Source organism: Gorilla gorilla, chromosome 1 (genome assembly GCF_029281585.2).
Source record: "Gorilla gorilla gorilla isolate KB3781 chromosome 1, NHGRI_mGorGor1-v2.1_pri, whole genome shotgun sequence".
Taxonomy (NCBI): Eukaryota; Metazoa; Chordata; class Mammalia; order Primates; family Hominidae; genus Gorilla; species Gorilla gorilla.
The window spans coordinates 51343560-51370719 of record NC_073224.2 but is presented as its reverse complement, the minus strand read 5'-3'; the positions used below and the strand labels follow the sequence as shown (position 1 = coordinate 51370719).

General features: G+C 42.3%; 1 protein-coding gene across 10 annotated transcripts in view; it reads right to left on the bottom strand.

Annotated features, from left to right (window-relative positions):
* LEMD1 (LEM domain containing 1) overlaps window positions 1–27160 on the bottom strand; it is a 40692-nt gene continuing 13532 nt past the window's right edge. For 3 of the 10 annotated variants that reach the window (XM_055369510.2, XM_055369544.2, XM_055369515.2), the window contains 3 exons: window positions 16488–16571; window positions 2907–2983; window positions 1–481 (listed from right to left, as the gene is read on the bottom strand). In XM_055369510.2, the coding sequence (XP_055225485.1) occupies window positions 283–481; window positions 2907–2983; window positions 16488–16571 (360 nt within the window). In that variant the 3' untranslated portion in view covers window positions 1–282. Of the gene's footprint in view, window positions 482–2906; window positions 2984–8145; window positions 8212–16487; window positions 16572–27160 lie in introns of all 10 variants that reach the window. The other 7 variants (XM_063709132.1, XM_004028248.5, XM_019029587.4 and 4 more) reach the window with 3 other exon arrangements.

The window sequence follows — 27160 nt, the reverse complement described above, 5'->3', positions numbered from 1 at the left end:
TTTCCTTGTTTGACGCCTGCTCAAATATGGAAGCACCTTTAATGAGAGTTGACATGACTTGGGGGATTTCCTAACCATCATGCTCTTAACACAGGTGCCTCGTTCTCCCATTGGTTCCTTCCACCTGGCTGAGCCCAGATACCGATCTGTGAGAGCAGCACAGTGCAAGGGAAGGCTCCCTGCAAGGGAGGGCTGCAGGCTAGGCTGGCCCTTCAGGGTAGTGTTTTGGTCTTTCCTGAAGCAGGAGGCCTCGCTTGGAGCATTGCTTTGCTCCTAAATTACTTAACCAAACAGCGACTTATTTTCCACAGTCAGGTAGACAAACACCACAATGATGAAAATACCAAACACAGCAAGCTTCAAGCCCACTGGGAAACCTTCTTCTCTCCAGCTCTCGATAGTCTGGTCTTCTGCGCAGTAGTCTCTCTCTTTGGTGATAGTCCCATATGTGATTCTGGTGCTTGGTGCTCTTGCAGCCCACCTGTGAAAACATCAGTGCCTCTTAGGATTGTGGACAGCTGTGGTGCACCTGAGTACCCCCTTAAAGTGTGTGGGTCTTGAAGCCCAAGGGTGCAGTCATGGTGGGGCTTTAGAGGTAGCCTCTCCTTACTAAAAACCTAGGCTAATTTCTTTTTTTTTCTTTTAAGACAGGATCTTGTTCTGTTGTCCAGGCTGGAGTGCAGTGGTACAATCACAGCTCACTGCAGCCTCAACCTCTTGGGCTCAAGACATCCTCCCACGTCCGCCTCTCGAGTAGCTCGGACCACAGGTACATGCCACCACCCCCAGCTAATTAAAAAAAAATTTTTGTAGGCCAGGTGTGGTGGTTCACACCTGTAATTCCAGCACTTTGGGAGGCCAAGGCAGGCAGACTGCTTGAGCCCAGGAGTTCGAAACGCTGGCTCTACAAAAACTATAAAAATTAGCTGGGCATGGAGGCTAAGACGGGAGAATCAGTTGAGCCGAGGAGTTGGAGGCTGCAGTGTTCTATGATTGTGCCACTGCACCCCAGCCTGGGTGGCAGAATGAGACCCTGTCTCCAAAAAAATTAAAAAATAAATTTTTTTGTAGAGACGAGGTCTCACCTTGTTGCCCAGGCTGGTCTCAAACTCCTGGGCTCAAGGGATCCTCCCACCTCAGCCTCCCAAAGTGCTGGGATTACAGGCGTGAGCCACTGTGCCCAGTCTCTAATTTCAACAAGTGATATTAACAGCGTATTGGGGGATATGAGGTCTCTCAAATCCCACAAAACATTTCTTCATTGTTTCCACCCACTTGTGTATCACTTCTCAATGCCGGCATAAAGCCTGACTTGGCACAGGCCTTGCAGATCCCCAAGTCCTTGCTGGGAAATTGTATAAGTGGATGGGAAGCCTCAGTACTCAGGCCCCCTCCTTCCTCCCTTCTCAAGTACAAACACCACCTTTCAGGGTGGAGAGGAAAAGCGCCTTTGCAATCTGCTTATTTTGCACTTAAAAAGGCAAGAGTACTTTCTGAAATTTTTTTGCGAGAGCCTTATGTTTCCACTAGTCTAATTCTGCAAAACCTGCTTAAGTTTATTCAGAAGTTAGGAAACTCTCCAGAAAGCTTTACTTTCTGACTAATACAATTGCCTGTCTTGAGCTTTTATTTGAACTACCTACTCTTTTTATTCGTTTTTAAAAATTGATACATAATAGATTTACATATTTGGGGGTATATGTAATTTTATATTACATACATATTTTTTTGAGACAGGGTCTCACTCTGTTGCCGAGGCTGGAATGCAGTGGCGCGATCATAGCTCACTGCATTGCAGCCTTGAACTCCTGGGCTCAACTAATCCTTCTGCGTCAGCCTCCCAGGTTAACTGGGCCTGTAGGCACATACCACCATGCCTGGCTAATTTTTAAATTTTTCTGTAGAGACAGGATCTCACTATTTTGCTTAAGCTGATCTCAAACTCCTGGCCTCAAGTGATCCTCCTACCTCAGCCTCCCAAAATGCTGGGATGACAGGCATGAGCCACTGTGCCCGGCCAACATGTGCTATTCTGATACCTTCATATAATGTGTAAAGATCAAATCAGGGTAATTGGGATATCCACCACCTTAAATATTTATCTTCTCTTTATGCTAGGAATGTTTAAATTATTCTCTTCTAGCTATTTTGAAGTGTTCAATAGGTTATTGTTAACTAAAGCCATTCTTCTGACCTATTGAACCCTAGGTCTTATTTATCCTATTTAACTGTGTATTCATATCCTTTTTTTTTTTTTTTCTTTTTTTTTTTTTGAGGCAGAGTCTCGCTCTGTCGCCCAGGCTGGAGTGCAGTGGCATGATCTCGGCTCACAGCAAGCTCCGCCTCCCTGGTTCAAGCAATTCCCCTGCCTCAGCCTCCCGAGTAGCTGGGATTACAGGCGCATGCCACCACGTCTGGCTAATTTTTTTGTGTTTTTAGTAGAGATGGGGTTTCACCATGTTGGCCAGACTGGTCTCGAACTCCTGACCTCAGGCAATCCATCTGCCTCGGCCTCCCAAAGTGCTGGGATTACAGGCAAGAGCCACCGCACCCGGCCTTATATCCTTTAAATTTTTTTTTTTTTTGCCTCTTGCCCACCTTCCAAGGCACAAATAGAAAGAAATGTTTCCAAATGGCTACACATCAGGAGACTTGGGCTGTGATCTCAGTCCACTGTGACTTTTGCCCTGTCCTCCCAATTCTCCCGGGCCTATTTCCTTATCTCTAAATATGAACAATGAACTAGTAACTTTGGCTTTGAAATTGTTGGATATTACAAATCTTTCTCCTTTCTCAACAGATTCTTTTCAGGCTAAACCCTTCACAGAAATCTGAATAATTAGTTTTTTCCAGAGCTACAGAATACAATAATATCAATTTCCACATATGCTAAAAAACATCATTACCTTCTTCCCTTGGAAGGCTTATAATCCAAGCAATAGGTATCTACAGCTTTGGGTTTAGTGGTGGAAGCCTCAGGCCACTGATAAATAGAAAGAAAATGTCAAGAGGAATTTGTTTCCAATGTCTTATACAAATAACCTTGGTTTTTATTCTAGAAAAAGTCACATAATGTGCCAAAAGTTTTTGGCACATTAGGTAGTTTGGTACTTTAAAATACAAACTTGTTTGTCTTTATTCAAGAATTAGCAAAAACATCCAAGTTCCATGGAGTAATATTTTACTTCAGTGACTCGCATGAGAACAATATACATACAAGGGACTAGGGCCACGTGATGAGAACAGCACTCTGTTCTTAAATATCAGCTCTATTTTGCTTCTTTATTTGTACTTTATTGCTTGGAGCTCTTTTTTATAAGCATGCATCATTTTCTACAAAGAATAAAGTAATTTTAACAAAGCAAGTTGACTATGAACAAGGACTAGAAAATAATTTAGGAAAATGAAATGTTGCTTTGTAAGAGAAGTAGGAGCAATTGTAGGGGACTCCCAGGAATGTGAAGATGGGATGTCAGATGATGTTGCTAATTCTATTGATCAAGCTCTAAGCCCCATTTACCCATTAACTCACTGAGGCCTTCCAGTGAGCACCACCTGCGAGGGAGCACTCCACCCCTATCTAGTAAGCACTATTCTGTTTTGGAAATGAGTCTGAGACACAGAAAGGTTAAGTAACTTGCTAGAGGCTACACAGTATTATCAGTGGAGAACTATGTGCTTGGACTGCTACACTAGACTTCTCTCTACCCTTCAGTTTCTAAAAGTAATTTCCCCCATAGGAAATCTTGATTACTCTCATCCACTCAGATCACTCTTCTATGCTATATTTCTTCAGCCCTAATATACACATTTTGTACTGTAGTGTTTTGTTTGTTTGTTTTTGGAGACAGAGTCACCCAGGCTGGAGTGTAGTGGCACGATCTTGGCTAACTGTAACCTCTGCCTCCTGGGTTCAAGCAATTCTCCTGCCTCAGCCTTCTAAGTAGCTGAGATTACAGGCACGCTTCACCGCGCCTGGCTAATTTTTGTATAATATTTTTAGCAGAGACGGGGTTTTGTCATGTTGGATAGGCTGGTCTCGAACACCTGGCCTCAAGCAATCCACCCGCCTCAGCCTCCCAAAGTGCTGGGATTACAGGTGTGAGCCACTGTGCCCAGCCCTTATGTTTTATTTATTCATTTAACAATTATTTGTTGCGTGCTGCTGAGTGCCAGGCCTGACGCCGGCTGTGAAGATTTCAGAAGGGCTTGCCAAACCGTCCCTGTACAAAACAGCTCACTATCAAGCATGGTTATTTTGTAAGTGTTCTGCACTGGCTTCCTTCTTCCCTAATCAGACCATCTGTTGGATCTCATGGAGCTGTCTCCTATTTCTCTGTAATCAAGCCACAATATCTAACATTTGGGGCCACCGGTAACTTGCCGTCTACTCCCACGCTGGAAGCCCAGGACCCTTGAACATAAGAGGCGCCTTCTGACACCTGCGATGCTGTCAGAGCCTGCAGGCTGCAGACAGTGAGTCAGGAACTGGAGAATTCCCAGGAGTGGTATAAGGAGCTGGGACTCGCGTCAGACAGGGAAAGGACTGACAGAGACCAGGACAGAACAAGAAGCACAAGGAAAGTCAAGAGGAGAGTAATGACCGCAATCCCAAGGTAGACTGGACTGGAGTGTCTGGAGGGTCCGACAGGAGAGGGGCATTTGTGTTCATCACAGAGCTACTAGGAGAAAGGAGAGCCTGGGTCTTAGCAAGGATGTGGTCAGGACACAACAATAGAGTGGACCCCTCCAGTGAGTGTGGACTATGACTTATGGCAGGCCCAAGGGTCCCAGCGCAGGGTGGGGTGGGGAGGGCATGGCTTGCTGTAGCATCACGCACTGCTAGTCACCATCTACCCAGTACAGGTCACCAATGATGGAACAGCTACAGCCTCCTCCCCTTCCCCTGTACTCCCTGTGGCCCCTTCTTTTTTTTTTTGAGATGGAGTCTCGCTCTGTCACCCAGGCTGGAGTGCAGTGGCGCGATCTCGGCTTACTGCAAGCTGCGCCTCCCAGGTTCACGCCATTCTCCTGCCTCAGCCTCTCGAGTAGCTGGGACTACAGGCACCTGCCACGATGCCTGGCTAATTTTTTATATTTTTTAGTAGAGGTGGGGTTTCACTGTGTTAGCCAGGATGGTCTCGATCTCCTGACCTTGTGATCCGCCCACCTCAGCCTCCCAAAGTGTTGGGATTACAGGCCTGAGCCACCGCGCCCAGCCCCTGTGTCCCCCTTCTTAAACATGTTCTCAACAGTGGTTTAGCGATACCCAAGCAAGGCCTTTGCATATGTGGGAAGTTGTGCACCATGCAAGAGTGCCACATGCAAACAGCACCTTTCCCCGTGTAGACACTGTAGATTTACATACCCTTACCACATACCCTTCCAGGAACAGGGAAGCAAAGGCTCTTGAGGAAGAGATTTCCCACAAAGGTGCTATGTGGGTTAGTGTTGGCATGCTCACCAAGAGATATTTCAAGCTATTTCCAAGGGTATTGGAAAAATCATTTATTAGCAAATTCTTTTTTTACTTATGGAAAATTTTAAGCATATACAAAAATAGACAACAGTATCATGAACCTCTACATATCCATCACATGCAACTTCTTTTTAATTCGCTTAAATTTAAAAATAGATACGTGAAATAAAGCATTTGGGGCAGAAGTTCATTGCAAAATCAAATGATAGAATTTCACAGCTCCTAGGCAATCAAATACTCCCCTTGTGCCATAAGGAGATTTAGGCCTTTTATTTCCTTTTCTTTTACAATTTGTTTTCTTTGCTATTATTCATATGTAGAGTTCTCCCGCAGTATGTAGAAGGTGGACATTGTCATTTTCAAAAATGGAGTAATTATGGCCTATCTACCTGACTGTGCAGCTATCAATAATAATTATTATTATAAAGACCATATAACAGGGAAAAGTGTTATTGATTAGTGTTAATAAACAGGGTATAAATTGTACATAAACAGTGATGTCTACTGTGTAAACATATACTAGATATGCATGTAAACAAAAACTAGAGGTAAATTGAAAAAATAAAATCAGTTTTTGCATCAAGTGGTGTGTTTGCAGTTGATTTATATTTCATCTTTTAAAAAATTCCATTAATGCTGTTATAATATGATTTTCACTATAAACAACATTTACAGTGGAGCTAAAAAATATTGGTGTTTATTAAAGCAGTGGCTCAGTGAGGGTAAATGGCACCCAGGAGACACATAATATCTTTGCTCTCTTCTCCTTAGGCCCAGAGCTAGAATCTGCAAAGATGGCTGTTTTAGCAAAGCATTTGGAGCCCAGAGCTGGGGAATATGTGGCCCCCTCTGCTTTTCCACCCTCTTTGCTATACCTCAGCATTCAAGTCCGAAAATTCCACCACACTCCCAAGGCCTGAAGCATATTACTGGCCACAGCTGTAGTTAGTTATAAAAGTAGTAAGTCAGAGATATGCCAATACAACAAACTGTGACTGTCTCACTACAACACTAGCTAACACGTATATGGCATTCCCTGTGCACCAGGCACCATTCTAAGCATTTTACATCAGTAAACTAATTTCATTCTCAAAACCACCCTATGTGAAAGGTGCTTTTATTGTGCCCATTTTACAGATGAGAACCCTGAGGTATAGAGCATTTAAGTAGCTTGCCTGTGCTCACACAGCTGGTGAGGTAATAGAGCTAAGAGCCCCACAGTCCCTGCCCATAATCACCACATGGTACTGCAGCATGATAGTGGAGGGAATTAGAAATACCATGTTCTGAACATCTATTATCTTGGGCATTTAACATACTTCAATTCACTTAATTTTTTTTTTTTTTTTTTTTTTTTTTTTTTTGTGACAGAGTCTTGCTCTGTTGCCAGGATGGCGTGCAGTGGCGTGATCTTGGCTCACTGCAATCGCCGCCTCCCAGGTTCAAGTGATTCTTCTGCCTCAGCCTCCTGAGTAGCTGGGATTACAGGCGCGAGCCACAACACCCAGATAATTCTTTTGTATTTTTAGTAGAGACGGGGTTTCACCAGGATGGCCTTGATCTCCTGACCTTTTGATCCACCTGCCTCGGCCTCCCAAAGTGCAGGGATTACAAGTGTGAGCCACCATGCCTGGCCAATTCACTTAATCTTTCTAATAACTCTAGGAGATAATTATTACAGTCACCATTTTACAGAGGAGGAAGTAGAGGCTTAGGGAGCTGAATTATTTGCCCTAGACAACACAATTCATAAAAGGCATAGCTATAATTTAAACCCAGATATTCTGGCTCCAATGCTGTAAAAATACATTTCTATTATTATAGAAGAACTCATCATTGAAAATATGTCAAAACATGGTTTTAAAAACTTTTCATTAATTAATAAATTATCAAAATCATTAATTTCCTATGGAAGTAACATTTTTAGCCAGTAGTTCCATTCTTAATTATCTCGGATGAATTGACATTTTCATAAGGGTGTTTTTTTCCAGGTGGACTATTTTGTGCTAATTCTGGCCTACTTAGGTATATCATAGTCAGTCTGAAATAATATTGCGTATGATATTTTATGTCATACTGTATCACATTATAGTTAACTACAAAACACTGGGCTAACATCCAGAGCCAGAAAGAACAATAATCATTTTGTATTCTCATTAAAGTCATCAAAAAGTACATTTGCTTTTTTTTTTTTTTGTGATAGAGTCTTGCTCTGTCACCCAGGCTGGAGTGCAGTGCCACAATCTCGGCTCACTGCAACCTCCGCCACCCGGGTTCAAGCAATTCTCCTGCCTCAGCCTCCCGAGTAGCCGAGACTACAAGTGCATGCCACCATGCCTGGCTAATTTTTGTATTTTTAGTAGAAATGGGGAGTCACTATGTTGGCCAGGCTGGTCTTGAACTCCTGACCTTAAGTGATCCACCCACCTCAGACTCCCAAAGTGCTGGGATTACAGGCGTGAGCCACCTTGACTAGAGCCATCACTAACTGTCCATAAAGAAATACAAGGTTGTTTGCATTTCCACAAGACATATATTTACCGTGTAGGCTTGAAGCTGGCCAAAATTTCACAGGATGACACCTACAATTAAAGGTAGTCAAGAAAAGGGTGCTGAGAGCCCAGTTTCCCACCCTTTCTTTCTCTTATTCTCCCAAGACTCCTTACCGCTGGACTTGGAGAAGTCAGAAGGCAGGGATGTCCCTGAAGCTTAGGGATGGCATTCTCTCCAAACTGAAACATAATACATTCTCCAATTGCTCTAATTCAATAATGCAATTACTTCTTAAAGGCCTGTATGTAGAATTGGACACTTTTACAAATGACATAGCAAACTGGAAGTTATGACCTGATTACAGGCAGAAAAAAAGAAAAACTTCCTTTTGATTTACGGACCTTTAAAACTGAGTTAACTCCAAATCCCTTTATTGACTAAAAATTATTAAGTTGGTAAAAGATCTATAATCATAGCAGACTTTTACTTCATTGTTTTTGCCTGAATCCTGGTATGATAAAGCTTTTATTTAAAACGTTGTATTCTCTTAACCCAAGTAATGATTTTGAATTAACTAAAAGGCTTTAAAAATTATCTGCACCACATTAACCAAAGCAAGGTTAAAAACCTTATGATCATCTCCATTCCTGGTTTTTAAAAAATCTTCTAGCAACCAGGGGAGGTGGCTCATGCCTGTAATCCCAGCACTTTGGGAGGACGAGTCAGGTGGATCACTTGAGGCCAGGAGTTCGAGACCAGCCTGGCCAACATGGTGAAACTCCACCTCTACTAAAGATACAAAAATTAGCTGGGCATGGTGGTGTGCACCTGTAATCTCAGCTACTTGGGAGGCTGGGGCAGGAGAATCACTTGAACCCGGGAGGTGGAGGTTGCAGTGAGCTGAGATTACGCCACTGCACTCCAGCCTGGGCGACAGAGCTACACTCTCTCTCTAAAAAAAAAAAAAAAAAAAAAAAAAACTTTTAGTAAACCAGGAATAGGAACTTCCTTAACTTGATAAAAGACATGTTCGAAAACCTACACCATAAGTCATACTCAAAGGTAAAATATTAGAAGTATTTCCTTTAAAATCAGGACCAAGGAAAGAATGTCCACTGTCATCGCTCTCCTTCACTAGTGTAATAAAAAGTCTTAGCCAGCACAGTAAAACAAAAAGAAATTAAAGCTATACAAACCAGGCTACAAAATAATCTGCAGAAAAAGTATTATAATTGCAAAGAGTTTATTGTTGTAAAATCAATATACAGAAGTCAACTTCATTTCTATACACCAGTAACAATTTAAAATATGCTTTAAAAGAGGTCCTATTCCCAATGGAGCAAAAATTAAAAGCCTACCTACTAATAAAGCTAACAAAAGATGAGCATATCCTTTACTAAGAAAATTATAGAATCTTACTGAAGGACATTAAAGGAAATTTCAATAAATGTAAAGAAATTTAAATTCCCATTTAAATACACAGGAACACAACGATGGAAACAATAAGCAGGGGATTCCGAAAGGGGGAGCGAGGAAGGCAAGGGCTGAACACACATGTTTATGTTTACTACCTGGGCGATGCGATCATTAGAAGCCCAATTCTCAGCACCGCACAATATACCTGTGTAATACCTGTGTAACAAACCTGCGCAAGCACCCCCTGAATCTAAAATTTTAAAGTAAATAAATAATCCATTAAAAATACCGATGTATATATGGAAACTTGATATATGACAAGAACAAACATTGCAGCTCAGAAGAAAAAAAAATGGACCGTTGGAAAACAGTATTGGGAACAAATTGGGGTAGATGTACTTCTCTCAATTTATTCTGCTAAGTACAGCCAAGCCCCTTGGACATTATACCTAAAACAAGCCTATGAAGACTCTGGAAGATATAGAGAGAAGGTCTAGGCCAGGGAGCTTGAGACTCAGGGAAGACAAGGTGGTGAGTTCCCAGGGGTTTTTTTTTTTTACTTTATATATCCTGGACTGGGAGCTGGAGGAGCTGACAACCTGGAAACACCAAGGGATGCAGGTGAAAAAAAGCTCCCGGAAAAGCCAAAAGACAAGGAAAAGGGCAGCCTAGTAAGACAAAAAACTTTTTGACGTTAACTGCCCTGTGGCAGCCAAACAGCCCATCTCCACCCCTACTAACCAAGATGCATGAGAAGCCTGGACTTTCACCCCCATGTGGCAAACCCTCCTGCTCCCCGCCTGGGTGGTGTCAATGGAGCGCACATGGGAGCCCTCCCAGCAGCCCAGCAGTAAGGAGGCATCCCCCGCCTCCACGCACACCCCAAGGTGTCCCCAGTGGGAGCCTGGACTTTTACCTCCACCTGGCAGCAAAGAGGCAGTGCCCCTCTTTTCCCACCAGCTTAGAGTCAGAGAAGGTCTGCTAAAACAAGATTTAAAAGCCACCCAGAAGGCCGGGTGTGGTGGCTCATGCCTGTAATCCCAGCACTTTGGGAGGCCAAGGCAGGTGGATCACTTGAGGTTAGGAGTTCAAGACCAACCTGGCCAACATGGTGAAACCTCGTCTCTACTGAAAAAAAAAAAAAAAAAAAAAAAGCCGGGCATAGTGGCGGGCACCTGTAATCCCAGCTACTCAGGAGGCTGAGGCAGGAGGATTGCTTGAACCCGGGAGGCGGAGGTTGAAATGAGCCAAGATCACACCACTGCATTCCAGCCTGGGCGACAGCGAGAGACTCCGTCTCAAGAAAAACAAAAAACAAAAACCATCCAGGGTCTCATGAGGGGAGACCATAATAGACACTGACATCAAGATGACACAAATGTTGGAATTATCTTACCAAGATTTTAAAGCAGCTGTCGTAAGTTTCAATGAACAATGTGAACATGTTTGAAACAAATGAAAAAATATAAACTCTTTGCAGAGAAGTAGAATATATAAAGAAGAACCAAGTGTAAATTTTGGAACTGACAGCCTGCGCAGCAAAGCGATATCCCATCTCTAAAAATAAAAGATAAAAAAAATTAGCCAGGCATGATGGTGTGTGCCTGTAGTCCCAGCTACTCGGGAGGCTGAGGCAGGAGGATCGTTTGGGCCCAGGAGTTTGAGGTTACAGTGAACCGTGATTGTGCCACTGTACTCCAGCCTGGGTGACAGTGAAATCCTGCCTTAAAAAAAAACAAATTAGAACTGAAAAAAATACAACCAAAATATGGACTCAATGGCAGAATAGAGAAGACAGAGAAAAGAATCAATGAATTTGAAGATAGAACAATATAAATCACCCAAGCTGAATGACAGAGAGAAAATAGAAAAAAATAAACAGTGTCTCAGGGTCTCATGAGACTGTAATGAAAGACCTAACATTTGTGTCATCAGAGTCCCTAAAGGAGAGAAGAATGAAGTGGGCCTAAAAAAATTTTTGAAGAAATAATGGCTGAAAATGTCCCAAATTTGGCAAAAAACATAAATCTACAGATCAAGAAGCTGCATGAACCCAAATCAGATAAACCTAAAGAAATCCATGCCAAGACACATCATAATCAAACTTCTGAAAACTTTTGTGCAATAAAGGACATTATCAAGAAAGTAGCCGGGCGTGGTGGTACATGCTAATAGTCCCAGCTATTCAGGAGGCTGAGGCAGGTGGACTGCTTGAGCCCAGGAGTTTGAAACTACCCTGGGCAACATAGTTAAAAAGACAATGTATAGACTGGAAAAAAAACTTGCACATTATATATCTGGGGTCTATTATCTAGAATATATAAAGAATTCTTACAACTCAAAAAGAAAAAGAAAACCCAGTCTAAAGATGGGCAAAGGACTTAAACAGACATTTCTTCAAAGAAGATATAGAAGTGGCCAATAAGCACATAAGATTCCTTATAATAAGATAATGACCTATCTTGATATAATGATGTCATAAGATAGTGACATCATTAGTCATTAGGGAAATGCAAATAAAAACTACAATGAGATACCACTTTATACCCAGTAGAATGGCTATTAAAAAGAAAAAAAAGGCCGGGCACGGTGGCTCACACCTGTAATCCCAGCACTTTGGGAGGCCGAGGTGGATGGATCACTTCAGGTTAGGAGTTTGAGACCAGCCTGGCCAACATGGTGAAACACCATCTGTACTAAAAATACAAAAATTAGCCAGGCATGGTGGCAGGCACCTGTAATCCCAGCTGCTTGCAGGGCTGAGGCAGGAGAATCCCTTGAACCCAAGAGGCAGAGGTTGCAGTGAGCCGAGATCGTGCCACTGCACTCCAGACTGGGTGACAGAGAGAGACTCTGTCTTAAAAAAAAAAAAAAAAAAAAAGGAAAATAGCAAGTGTTAGCAAGGATGTGTAGAAACTGCAACCCTCATACATTGTTAGTGGTAACGTAAAATGGCCCAGCCACTGCGGAACACAGTTTGGTACTTTCTCCGAAAGTCAGACATAGAATTATTATATGACCCAGCAATTCCACTCCTAGGTACCTAGCCAAAAAAAAATGGAAATCAGGTACTCAAATACTTGAACATGAATGTTCATAGTGGCACTGTTCACAACAGCCAAAAGGTAGAAACAACCCAAATGTCCATCAATGGATGAATGAATAAACAAATTGTGGTATATACATATAATGGAATATAATTCAGCCATAAAAAGGAATGAAGTGTGACGCAAATACATGGACAACATAGATGAACCTCAGAAACCTTATATGAAGCGAAAGAAGTGAAACACAAAACATCACACATTGAATGATTCCATTTATGTGAAATCTCCAGAAGTAAATCCATTAAAACAGCAGATTAATAGCTGCTGCAGGGGTGGGGTGGGGTGGGGTGGGGGGTGGAGCGACTGGGGGTAACTACTTAATGGGTATTGGTTTTATTTTAGGGTGACAAAAATGTTTTGGAACTAAAATAGAGGTGGTGGTTTCACAGCATTTTGAATGTACTAGATGCCACTGGATTGTGAACTGTATTATTTGTTTATTTGTTTATTTATTTATTTTATTTATTTATTTTTTGAGATGGAGTTTCCCTCTTGTCTCCCAGGCTGGAGTGCAATGGCACAATCTCGGCTCACCACAACCTCCACCTCCCGAGTTCAAGCAATTCTCATGCCTCAGCCTCCCAAGTAGCTGGGATTACAGGTGCCCACCACCACACCCAGCTAATTTTTGTATTTTTAGTAGAGATGAAGTTTCGCCATGTTGGCCGGGCTGGACTCGAACTTCTGACCTCAGGTGATCCACCCGCCTTGGCCTCCCAAAGTGCTGGGATTACAGGCATGAGCCACCAAGTCTGGCCTATTGATTTATTTATTTTATTTTGAGACCCAGTCTCGCTCATGCCTGTAATCCCAGCACTTTGGGAGGCCGAGACAGGCAGATCACGAGGTCAGGAGGTCACGAGACCAACCTGACCAACGTGGCGAAACCCTGTCTCTACTAAAAATACAAAAATTAGCTGGGTGTGGTGACGTGCACCTGTAATCCCAGCTACTCTGGAGGCTGAGACAGGAGAATCGCTTGAACCAGGGAGGCGGAGGTTGCAGTGAGTCGAGATCGCCCTACTGCACTACAGCCTGGGTGACACAGTGAGACTCCTTCTCAAAAAAAAAAAAAAAAATTAATTTTATATCGTGTAAATGTCATCTCAATTTTTAAAAATCTTGATTCTTGTCATTGTACTGTGATTATATAAGTGATATTATGTCTTTATTCTAAGGAAATACATACTGAAATTTTGGGCAGAGGTCAAAAAAACATGATGTCTGCAGTTTGATCTGAAATAGGGCAAGGAAAAAAGATAGATAAAATTGTAAAACACCGATGGAAAAATCTTAACCACTGGTAAATTTGGGTATGGTTAGATTCAATATGACCATGTAAGAATTCTTTGTTGGCAACTTTCTGTAAGTTTGAAATTATTTCAAAATAGGCCGGCCATGGTGGCTCATGCCTGTAATCCCAGCACTTTGGGAGGCTGAGGTGGGCAGATCATCTGAGGTTGGGAGTTTGAGACCAGCCTGACCAACATGGAGAAACCCTGTCTCTACTAAAAATACAAAATTAGCTAGGTTTGGTGGCGCATGCCTGTAATCCCAGCTACTCAGGAGGCTGAGCCAGGAGAATTGCTTGAACCTGGGAGATGGAGGTTGGGGTGAGCCGAGATCATGCCATTGCAATGTAGCCTGGGCAACAAGAGCGAAATTGTCTCAAAAAAAAAAAAAGAAAAAAAAGAGAAAGAAATTACTTCAAAATAAAAACTACAAATATTAGCACATCTAATTTTTAAAAGGCACCAAGAAGAGAGTAAAAAGACAAGCCAAAACTACTGGAAGATACGTGCTACACATATAGCTAACAAAAGATTGGTAACCACAGTATATAACGAGCTTCTATAAATTAAAAAGAAGAAGGTAAACAACCTAATAAAAAATGGGCAAAAGACATGAATAGGCATTTCACAGATGAGAAAACACAAATGACCAATAAATGTGAAAAGATGCCCAAACTTATTAATAATAAAATACATAAAAATTGCAATAATAAAATACCATCTTACACCCACCACACTGACAAAAATAAATCTAGCAACACTAAATTCTGAAGAAGATTTAGAACAATGGAGCATTTGTTTTTTTTTTAAGACAGGATCTTGCTCTGTCGCCCAGGCTAGAATGCAGTGGCAGGATCAAAGCTCATTGTAGCCTTGAACTCCCAGGCTCAAGACATCCTCCTGCCTCAGTCTCCTGATAAGCAAGGATTGCAGCTGGGCACCACTATGCTCAGCTGATTGTTTTCTTAAATTTTATTTTTAGAGACAGGGTCTTGCTATGTTACCCAGGCTGGTCTTGAACTTCTTATTTGAACTCCTTCCGCCTTGGACTCTCAAAGTGCTGGGATAATAGGCATTAGCTACCATGCCCAGCCCCTGGAGTTCTTAATATATTACTGGGGGAAGCAAAAAATGGTGCAACCATGTTGTAGAGCAATTTAATATAATCTCTTAAGTTGAACATGTGTAGACCCCTTCCATTCAGCAGTCCCACTTGTAGGTACATTCACGCAATCAGAAAAAAAATTCTTACACATATACACACTGGGTCCTGTACCACAAAGTTTGTAACAGCATTGTTTGTGTTAGAAAAATTTGAAAATGATCCAAATGTCCAACAAATAGGGAATGAATAAAAATACTTCTCCAATAATTCTATATAGCAGTGAAAATAAATGAACTAAAGCTACCAATAATGACCATGTAAGCTCACAGCATGATGCTGCATGGTAAGGGAAGCTGCAGAAGAAAACCTGCAGTATAATATCATTTAAATAAAATACAAAATCATGAAAAACTGAATTAAAGTTTGTGAATGCTATAAAGAAAAGGGAAAGAAGGATAAGTAGAAAATTCAGGTTAGTGGTTGCCATGGGGGAAAAGGAAGATGTCCCAAGAGGGATACACTGGGGGCTTCAGCTGATTCAGCAATGATTTATTTTTCAATCTTTTGGGTGGGAATCCAACTTCTCATTACGTAATTCTTTATTCCTTTTCATACGCATAATGTATTTTATTTTAAAAGATTTTCAGACACAGTTTTTTCCTCCCCACTTGGGCAAATTCCAGCTACCAATCTGCGTATGTCAGCCCATTTCTAACTGTGCTGATTTCTGTGCCATGGTTTTAGTTTGTGATTGGAAGGTTCACCAAGAAGTGCCTCCCATGGACTCTCACTACGTAGCAATCATCAGAAAGACGAGCCTTTGCTTCCGCGGGAAAACAGATGTCCCGAGTCCTTCTGTAATACCATGGAAAGGACACTGAGGGGAGCTATTTCATCACTCAGGTGCCTGGTCTTTTTTTCCTCCCCTGTGGCCTTTTGATATAATGGAGAGGGCAACAGAATGGAAATTAGGACACTAGATTTCTATTTCCAATTTTCCTCTAATCCTCTATGTGGTCTTGGGCAAGTCATATTCCCTTTCTGCCTGTGTCCTCATCTGTGAGATAAATCACATAGCCTCCTCCAAGAAGGCTGGGCAACACAGCAAGATCTCATCTCCACAAAAAATGTAAAAATTAGCAGGGTGTGGTGGCACACACCTGTAGTCTTAGCTGCTCAGAAGTCTTAGCCCAGGAGGTCGAGGCTATGGAGAGCTATGATCACACCACTGCACTTCAATCTGGGAGATAGAGCGAGACCCTGTCTCAAGAAAAAAAATTATCTATAATAAATCATTCCTGGACTCATGAATTGTAATGAATAATGCCTAGTGCTTACGAAGCCCTGACAAGTCTCAAGAGATTAAAAATAACTCAGGGGTGCTCATATGGGAGGTACAACAGGAAACTCCTCTTCCTAAAATGAAGACATAGATCCCTACTCACAAAGCAAAGTATAATTTAGCTAAAGCCAGTATTGGTGTATTCTTAGATGAAAAAGAAAAGAAAGCTGAGTTTTCTAAACAAATCCATATTTTTTTCTACAGGAGAACACCACTGCTCATAACTCAGTTTTATGAAAATAAGTAAGTTTACCCTTATTATCATCTTGGAATCATTATAATCAGTGTTTGGTTCCACTATTTCCTCCTGCTGCTCTTGAATTTCAAAAACTGGGTTCTATTACACAGAAAAGAAATCAACATTTCATCAATAAGATCAAGATATATTGATCATATCTACCAGGAGGTCAATATTTTTACAGGAAGAATGTTAAATTACATTCCTTGTAAAGATGGCATTTAGCAGCCCCCTTAGCACACGTCAAAGGTAAGAAGAAAGGGCTTATTAAGTAGTTAAGAGACTATGTAATTTTCTCTTCACTTTGACCCAACTTGAATATACAACTACTATTGGGAATAAAGAAGTTTTTCAATTAATTAAAAAACTATTAGAGAGATGTTTAACATCAGGTCTTCTAAAACCTGTATATACAACTTGAATCACACACTACTTAATGGTAGTCCTTTAATATATATTCCCGTGATACACTAGGCCTGCTGGTGGCAGCCTTTGGGGTGGGCCCTGCACATGCTATTGTAGGCTTACAAGGTATCTCCTAAGCAACAATAGAAATTGAGGCATAGAGAGTTAAAATCCCATTAAAGTTTTGGCAGAAAGACATTGAAATACACTTAAAATTTGGAAGCAAAAATGAGACATGAAGTTTTCCTTCCCTTCCTTATCGTCCCCTGGGGTGTCAGTATGCTCTGCACACTAAGAAAAGAGGCAGAAGGGACATGGACACAGAAGTGTTGGCATGCCTGGAGGCCAAGAAATGGAGTGGTGAGGTTGTGGAGGGTTTCTGCCTGCCTGGTAGTAGAAGAATTAGAGCAGTGGGAGGGGTAGGGGGACCAGCATGGACACATTAGTGTGCCCTGGGGCAAGGAAGAGGGACAGTGAGGGGAAGGAAGAGGGCTCCCTTGTAGTAGGGGCTGCAAGGAGGTGTTGGTATGTTCCGTAGTCACGGACGTAGTTACGGGTGATACGGAGAAGAAAGTGGTTATTGTGATTGGGTGATTAGTTACACTGAGAAAATTAGAAAATTGAGGCTGAGTGTGGTGACTCACACCTGTAATCCCAGCACTTTGGGAGGCCAAGGCGGGTGGATCACCTGAGGTCAGGAGTTCAAGACCAGCCTGGCCAACATGGTGAAACCCCATCTCTACTAAAAATACAAAAATTAGCCGAGTGTGGTGGCGCACGCCTGTAGTTCCAGCTACTTGGGAGGTTGAGGCAGGAGAATTGCTTGAATCCAGGAGGTGGAGATTGCAGTGAGCTGAGATCACACCACTGCACTCCAGCCTGGGCAATAGAGCGAGACTCCGTCTAAAAAAAAAAAGAATTAGAAAGCTAAGTGAAAATGTACATACAGTGAGGCTAATGGAATCTATAATCAGAGGATAATGGAATAACTGTCAGAGAAGTGATTTTATAAAAGTGAATGATTAGAAAGAACATTGGATTGTTAGATTGCAATTGGAGATAAATAGAAACTCACAGTTTTTAATTTACATAAAAATAGAGATGTATGTGTGTATATGTACACAGATACATACATTTATTTTCTAGCTCTGTCCACTGAAAAGGGCCTAGAAGCAATAAGACCCAGTAGAAAGGTGCTCACTGAAGGCCTAGATCTTGGTTTCCAAACACCATCTTGTGAAAGGAATCAAGGCTCCTGGGGCAGGAAAAGTATAAGATGAGTCTGAAACATCTTTTGTGCCAGAAACCAAGGAAGTGCTCAAATAATGATGAGGACATGTCAAAGGACACAGTATCTATCTTGAAGGGGCTCCCACTAGCCAAATCTGGGAAAATTTGAGTATGAAAATAGTGATGTCAGTGGATACAACCCATTGGATGAAAAGAAATCAATAAATTCATACTTACATGAATGAATGAGTGAGTGAGTGAGTTATTGAATGAATAGGGAGAAAGGAAAATGCTTCTTACAGTAGAATGCCAACTAATAAATGTAGAAGGACTGATAGAAATAGAAAATCTCAATAGGCCATCACCACAGTGGAAGCTGATTCAGGCAGAGTGTTCTACAGATGCTAAGGCTAACGAGTGAGGGTCTGTGAGGAACAATATGTTGGTGTCATTTCAGAATATCTCCCCACAGAATGCTGTTCAATTACAAAGGGAAAAATAATGTTTTGGGGTTTTTGTTTTGTTTTGTTTTGACACAGGGTCACTTTGTCAACCCAGACTGGAGTGCAAAGGTGCAATCTCACTGCAGCCTCAATCTCCCAGGCTCAAACCATCCTCCCACTTCAGTCTCCCAGGTAGCTGAGACTACAGGCACGTGCCACCATGCCCAGCTAATTTTTATGTTTTTTTTGTAGAGAAGAGGTCTCACTATGTTGCCCACTATTGAACTCCTGAGCTCAAGCAATCCACCTGCCTTGGCCTCCCAAAGTGTTGGGATTACAAGCGTGAGCCACTATGCCTGGCCAAGAAGCCTGACAAACATCAACTTTTCCAGGTAATTAAGGTTAACATTACTAGCAGTGGGACACAGTGACATTGTTTGTCCCATGGGGATGTAATGAGAAGAGCACAGCGCCATTTCCAAAGAATTCCTGCCGAGAACGCATGGCCTCTAATACTAATCAAAAGGAAAAATCAGACAAATCCAATTTGAGGTTCACCCTTGTGATGTTGTGACACAATAAGAAATATACACTTGGTCTTCTGTTCCCTCTCCTGGCACAGAGCTCCTGAAGCCCTTGTAATTTCCTGAGTAATAGGTGTGATAGAAGCATCTTTTATTATAGTATTTTTGTCTTTTTTTTCCTTTTTTTATTATTATTATACTTTAAGTTTTAGGGTACATGTGCACAATGTGCAGGTTAGTTACATATGTATACATGTGCCATGCTGGTGTGCTGCACCCATTAACTCGTCATTTAGCACTAGGTATATCTCCTAATGCTATCTCTCCCCCCTCCCCCCACCCCACAACAGTCACCAGAGTGTGATGTTCCCCTTCCTGTGTCCATGTGTTCTCATTGTTCAATTCCCATCTATGAGTGAGAACATGTGGTGTTTGGTTTTTTGTCCTTGTGATAGTTTACTGAGAATGATGATTTCCAATTTCATCCATGTCCCTACAAAGGACATGAACTCATCATTTTTTATGGCTGCATAGTATTCCATGGTATATATGTGCCACATTTTCTTAATCCAGTCTATCATTGTTGGACATTTGGGTTGGTTCCAAGTCTTTGCTATTGTGAATAATGCCGCAATAAACATACGTGTGCATGTGTCTTTATAGCAGCATGATTTATAGTCCTTTGGGTATATACCCAGTAATGGGATGGCTGGGTCAAATGGTATTTCTAGTCCTAGATCCCCGAGGAATCGCCACACTGACTTCCACAATGGTTGAACTAGTTTACAGTCCCACCAAGAGTGTAAAAGTGTTCCTATTTCTCCACATCCTCTCCAGCACCTGTTGTTTTCTGACTTTTTAATGATTGCCATTCTAACTGGTGTGAGATGGTATCTCATTGTGGTTTTGATTTGCATTTCTCTGATGGCCAGTGATGATGAGCATTTTCTCATGTGTCTTTTGGCTGCATAAATGTCGTCTTTTGAGAAGTGTCTGTTCATATCCTTTGCCCACTTTTTGATGGGGTTGTTTGTTTTTTTCTTGTAAATTTGTTTGAGTTCATTGTAGATTCTGGATATTAGCCCTTTGTCAGATGAGTAGGTTGCAAAAATTTTCTCCCATTTTGTAGGTTGACTGTTCACTCTTTTGCTGTGGTAGTTTCTTTTGCTGTGCAGAAGCTCTTTAGTTTAATTAGATCCCATTTGTCAATTTTGGCTTTTGTTGCCATTGCTTTTGGTGTTTTAGACATGAAGTCCTTGCCCATGCCTGTGTTCTGAATGGTAATGCCTAGGTTTTCTTCTAGGGTTTTTATGGTTTTAGGTCTAACGTTTAAGTCTTTAATCCATCTTGAATTAATTTTTGTGTAATGTGTAAGGAAGGGATCCAGTTTCAGCTTTCTACATATGGCTAGCCGGCTTTCCCAGCACCATTTATTAAATGGGGAATCCTTTCCCCATTGCTTGTTTTTCTCAGGTTTGTCAAAGATCAGATAGTTGTAGATATGCGGCATTATTTCTGAGGGCTCTGTTCTGTTCCATTGATCTATATCTCTGTTTTGGTACCAGTATCATGCTGTTTTGGTTACTGTAGCCTTGTAGTATAGTTTGAAGTCAGGTAGCGTGATGCCTCCAGCTTTGTTCTTTTGGCTTAGGATTGACTTGGTGATGCAGGCTCTTTTTTGGTTCCACATGAACTTTAAAGTAGTTTTTTCCAATTCTGTGAAGAAAGTCATTGGTAGCTTGATGGGGATGGCATTGAATCTATAAATTACCTTGGGCAGTATGGCCATTTTCACGATATTGATTCTTCCTACCCATGAGCATGGAATGTTCTTCCATTTGTTTGTATCCTCTTTTATTTCATTGAGCAGTGGTTTGTTGTTCTCCTTGAAGAGGTCCTTCACATCCCTTGTAAGTTGGATTCCTAGGTATTTTATTCTCTTTGAAGCAATTGTGAATGGGAGTTCATTCATGATTTGGCTCTCTGTCTGTTATTGGTGTATAAGAATGCTTGTGATTTTTGTATATTGATTTTGTGTCCTGAGACTTTGCTGAAGTTGCTTATCAGCTTAAGGAGATTTTTGGGCTGAGACAATGGGGTGTTCTAGGTATACAATCATGTCATCTGCAAACAGGGACAATTTGACTTCCTCTTTTTCTAATTGAATACCCTTTATTTCCTTCTCCTGTCTAATTGCCCTGGCCAGAACTTCCAACACTATGTTGAATAGGAGTGGTGAGAGAGGGCATCCCTGTCTTGTGCCAGTTTTCAAAGGGAATGCTTCCAGTTTTTGCCCATTCAGTATGATATTGGCTGTGGGTTTGTCATAGATAGCTCTTATTATTTTGAGATACGTCCCATCAATACCTAATTTATTGAGAGTTTTTAGCATGAAGCATTGTTGAATTTTGTCAAAGGCCTTTTCTGCATCTATTGAGATAATCATGTGGTTTTTGTCTTTGGTTCTGTTTATATGCTGGATTACATTTATTGATTTGTGTATATTGAACCAGCCTTGCAACCCAGGGATGAAGCCCACTTGATCATGGTGGATAAGCTTTTTGATGTGCTGCTGGATTCGGTTTGCCAATATTTTATTGAGGATTTTTGCATCAATGTTCATCAAGGATATTGGTCTAAAATTCTCTTTTTTGGTTGTGTCTCTGCCCGGCTTTGGTATCAGGATGGTGCTGGCCTCATAAAATGAGTTAGGGAGGATTCCCTCTTTTTCTATTGATTGGAATAGTTTCAGAAGGAATGGTACCAGTTCCTCCTTGTACCTCTGGTAGAATTCGGCTGTGAATCCATCTGGTCCTGGACTCTTTTTGGTTGGTAAGCTATTGATTATTGCCACAATTTCAGAGCCTGTTATTGGTCCATTCAGAGATTCAACTTCTTCCTGGTTTAGTCTTGGGAGAGTGTATGTGTTGAGGAATTTATCCATTTCTTCTAGATTTTCTAGTTTATTTGCGTAGAGGTGTTTGTAGTATTCTGTGATGGTAGTTTGTATTTCTGGGGATTGGTGGTGATATCCCCTTTATCATTTTTTATTGCGTCTATTTGATTCTTCTCTCTTTTTTTCTTTATTAGTCTTGCTAGTGGTCTATCAATTTTGTTGATCCTTTCAAAGAACCAGCTCCTGGATTCATTAATTTTTTGAAAGGCTTTTTTTGTCTCTATTTCCTTCAGTTCTGCTCTGATTTTAGTTATTTATTGCCTTCTGCTAGCTTTTGAATGTGTTTGCTCTTGCTTTTTGAGTTCTTTTAATTGTGATGTTAGGGTGTCAATTTTGGATCTTTCCTGCTTTCTCTTGTGGGCATTTAGTGCTATAAATTTCCCTCTACACACTGCTTTGAATGCATCCCAGAGATTCTGGTATGTTGTGTCTTTGTTCTCGTTGGTTTCAAAGAACATCTTTATTTCTGCCTTCATTTCGTTATGTACCCAGTAGTCATTCAGGGGCAGGTTGTTCAGTTTCCATGTAGTTGAGTGGTTTTGAGTGGGTTTCTTAATCCTGAGTTCTAGTTTGATTGCACTGTGGTCTGAGAGACAGTTTGTTATAATTTCTGTTCTTTTACATTTGCTGAGGAGAGCTTTACTTCCAAGTGTGTGGTCAGTTTTGGAATAGGTGTGGTGTGGTGCTGAAAAAAATGTATATTCTGTTGATGTGGGGTGGAGAGTTCTGTAGATGTCTATTAGGTCTGCTTGGTGCAGAGCTGAGTTCAATTCCTGGGTATCCTTGTTAACTTTCTGTCTCGTTGATCTGTCTAATGTTGACAGTGGGGTGTTAAAGTCTCCCATTATTATTGTGTGGGAGTCTAAGTCTCTTTGTAGGTCACTCAGGACTTGCTTTATGAATCTGGGTGCTCCTGTATTGGGTGCATATATATTTAGGATAGTTAGCTCTTCTTGTTGAATTGATCCCTTTACCATTATGTAATGGCCTTCTTTGTCTCTTTTGATCTTTGTTGGTTTAAAGTCTGTTTTTCAGATACTAGGATTGCAACCCCTGCCTTTTTTTGTTTTCCATTTGCTTGGTAGATCTTCCTCTATCTTTTTATTTTGAGCCTATGTGTGTCTCTGCACGTGAGATGGGTTTCCTGAACACAGCACACTGATGGGTCTTGACTCTTTATCCTATTTGCCAGTCTGTGTCTTTTAATTGGAGCATTTAGTCCATTTACATTTAAAGTTAATATTGTTATGTGTGAATTTGATCCTGTCATTATGATGTTAGCTGGCTATTTTGCTCGTTAGTTGATGCAGTTTCTTCCTAGTCTCGATGGTCTTTACATTTTGGCATGATTTTGCAGTGGCTGGTACTGGTTGTGCCTTTCCATGTTTAGTGCTTCCTTCAGGAGCTCTTTTAGGGCAGGCCTGGTGGTGACAAAATCTCTCAGCATTTGCTTGTCAGTAAAGTATTTTATTTCTCCTTCACTTATGAAGCTTAGTTTGGCTGGATATGAAATTCTGGGTTGAAAATTCTTTTCTTTAAGAATGTTGAATATTGGCCCCCACTCTTTTCTGGCTTGTAAGAGTTTCTGCCAAGAGATCCGCTGTTAGTCTGATGGGCTTCCCTTTGTGGGTAACCCGACTTTTCTCTCTGGCTGCCCTTAACATTTTTTCCTTCATTTCAACTTTGGCGAATCTGACAATTATGTGTCTTGGAGTTGCTCTTCTCGAGGAGTATCTTTGTGGCATTCTCTGTATTTCCTGAATCTGAATGTTGGCCTGCCTTGCTAGATTGGGGAAGTTCTCCTGGAAAATATCCTGCAGAGTGTTTTCCAACTTGGTTCCATTCTCCCCGTCACTTTCAGGTACACCAATCAGACGCAGATTTGGTCTTTTCACATAGTCCCATATTTCTTGGAGGCTTTGTTCGTTTCTTTTTATTCCTTTTTCTCTAAACTTCCCTTCTCGCTTCATTTCATTCATTCACCTTCCATCACTTATACCCTTTCTTCCAGTTGATCGCATCGGCTCCTGAGGCTTCTGCATTCTTCACGTAGTTCTCGAGCCTTGGCTTTCAGCTCCATCAGCTCCTTTAAGCACTTCTCTGTATTGGTTATTCTAGTTATACATTCATCTAAATTTTTTTCAAAGTTTTCAACTTCTTTGCCTTTGGTTTGAATGTCCTCCTGTAGCTCGGAGTAGTTTGATCGTCTGAAGCCTTCTTCTCTCAACCTGTCAAAGTCATTCTCCATCCGGCTTTGTTCCGTTGCTGGTGAGGAACTGCATTCCTTTGGAGGAGGAGAGGCGCTCTGCTTTTTAGAGTTTCCAGTTTTTCTGCTCTGTTTTTTCCCCATCTTTGTGGTTTTATCTACTTTTGGTCTTTGATGATGGTGATGTACAGATGGGTTTTTGGTGTGGATGTCCTTTCTGTTTGTTAGTTTTCCTTCTAACAGATAGGACCCTCAGCTGCAGGTCTGTTGGAGTTTGCTAGAGGTCCACTCCAGACCCCGTTTGCCTGGGTATCAGCAGCGGTGTCTGCAGAACCGTGGATTTTCGTGATCCGTGAATGCTGCTGTCTGATCGTTCCTCTGGAAGTTTTGTCTCAGAGGAGTACCGGGCTGTGTGAGGTGTCAGTCTGCCCCTACTGGGGGGTGCCTCCTAGTTAGGCTGCTCGGGGGTCAGGGGTCAGGGACCCACTTGAGGAGGCAGTCTGCCCGTTCTCAGATCTCCAGCTGCTTGCTGGGAGAACCACTGCTCTCCTCAAAGTTGTCAGACAGGGACATTTAAGTCTGCAAAGGTTACTGCTGTCTTTTTGTTTGTCTGTGTCCTGCCCCCAGAGGTGGAGGCTACAGAGGCAGGCAGGCCTCCTTGAGCTGTGGTGGGCTCCACCCAGTTTGAGCTTTCCGGCTGCTTTGTTTACCTAAGCGAGCCTGGGCAATGGCGGGCACCCCTCCCCCAGCCTCACTGCCGCCTTGCAGTTTGATCTCAGACTGCTGTGCTAGCAATCAGCGAGACTCTGTGGGCGTAGGACCCTCCCAGCCATGTGTGGGATATAATCTCCTGGTGCGCTATTTCCTAAGCCCATCGGAAAAGCGCAGTATTCGAGTGGGAGTGGCCCGATTTTCCAGGTGCCGTCTGTCACCCCTTTCCTTGACCAGGAAAGGGAACTCCCTGACCCCTTGTGCTTCCCGAGTGAGGCAATGCCTCGCCCTGCTTCGGCTCGCACACCGTGCGCTGCACCCACTGTCCTGAGCCCACTGTCTGGCACTCCCCAGTGAGATGAACCTGGTACCTCAGATGGAAATGCCGAAATCACAGCATCTTCTGCGTCGCTCATGCTGGGAGCTGTAGATGGGAGCTGTTCCTATTTGGCCATCTTGGCTCCTCCCCCCAATATTTTTGTCTGATTCCTAGGTTCCTGACACAAGAACTTCTAAGGACCCTTGGAATCTCTGGAGCTACAAGAGTTATCTTTTTGTATGCTAATGAGTTGACTGGTGCCCAAAGACCCTTAGATAGCTTCAAAATGGGGTCTGGTCGTCAGAAAGGCCAACCATGTGATAAGAAGATTTGAACTTGGGACTGGGCACGGTGGCTTAGACCTGTAATCCCAGCACTTTGAGAGCCTGAGGCGGGTGGATCACCAGGTCAGGAGTTCAAGACCAGCCTAGCCAACATGATGAAACCCTGTTTCTACTAAAAATATAAAAATTAGCCGGGTGTGGCGGCACGTGCCTATAATCCCAGCTACTTGGGAGGCTGAGGCAGGAGAACTGGTTGAACCTGGGAGGGGGAGGTTGCAGTAAGCTGAAATCGCACCACTGCACTCCAGCGTGGGAGACTGGAGTCCATCTCAAAAAAGACTCCATCTCAAAAAAAAAAAAAAAGATTTGAACTTGGAGCCACACCCCCTGACCTCCAGGTAGAGGAGGGGAGCTGAAGGTTGAATTAATCACTGATAGCCAATGATTTAGTCAATCATGCGTAAGTAACAGAACCTCCATAAAACTCCTAAAAGACAGAGTTTAGAGAGTTTCTGAGTTGGTGAACGCATTAAGGTACTTAGAGGGCAGCGCGCCCAGAGAAAGCATGGAAACTCTGCGTCTCTTGCCCTAGACCTTGCCCCCTGCATCTCTCCCATTGGCTGTTTCTGAGCTGTATCCTTTAAAATACACTGGTAAGGAAAGAGCACTCCTGAGTTCTGCAAGCTGTTCTAGCAAGTTAGCAAATCCAAGGTGTTGTGGGAACCCTTGATTTTTAGTGAGTCAATTAGAAGTATGGGAGACCCAGGACTTGAGATTGGCATTTTAAGTGGGGGGCTGGACTGAGCCCCTTAACCTGTGGGATCTGACGCTAACTCCAGGTCTATAGTGTCAGAATTCTACTGAATTGTTGGACATCTGGCTGGTGTCTGGAGAGTTGGAGAACTGGTTGGCATGAGGAAAAAAACCCACACATTTGGCATCAAAAGTGTTCTGTGGGTAGAGATAGTTCCTAGTAACCCTACAGAATGAATGGCCTGTACTCTTGAAAACTGTCAAGGGCAGGAATGACAGGGAAAGACTGAGGCACCGTGGCTCCAGATCGAAGGAGAAGGAAGAGATGACAACTAAAGAGAGCGTGTGTTCCTGGAGTGGTTGTGGATGAGAAAGCAAAAAGACATCGTTGGGACAGTTGGTGAAACTTGCGTGGGGTCTGAGTACTGGTTGGAAGCAATGAATCAGCGTGGATTTCCTTATCTGGAGGGTCATATGGTGGTTATGTAGGAGAGTGTCCTTTGGTAGGCAGAGTACTTACTGGGGAGCCCAGGGGCTTCATGTCTGCAATTTGCTCTCAAATCATTCAGAAAGAGACAATGGTAGGGTACCCACACACACACACACACACACACTCCTCAAATGTGGTACCAGGTACCAACTGAGGAACTGGAGTGGAAGGAATGTGGGAGGTGTTTGTACTATCCTTGCAACTTTCTGTAAGTTTGAAAATATTTCGAGAGGTGTGGAAAAAGATTTAAGAACTTTTTCTTTTTTTCTTTCTTTTTTTTTTTTTTTTGAGACAGGATCTCACTCTGTCACCCAAGCTGGAGTGCATTGGCGCCATCACGGCTCACTGCAGCCTCGACCTGGGCTCA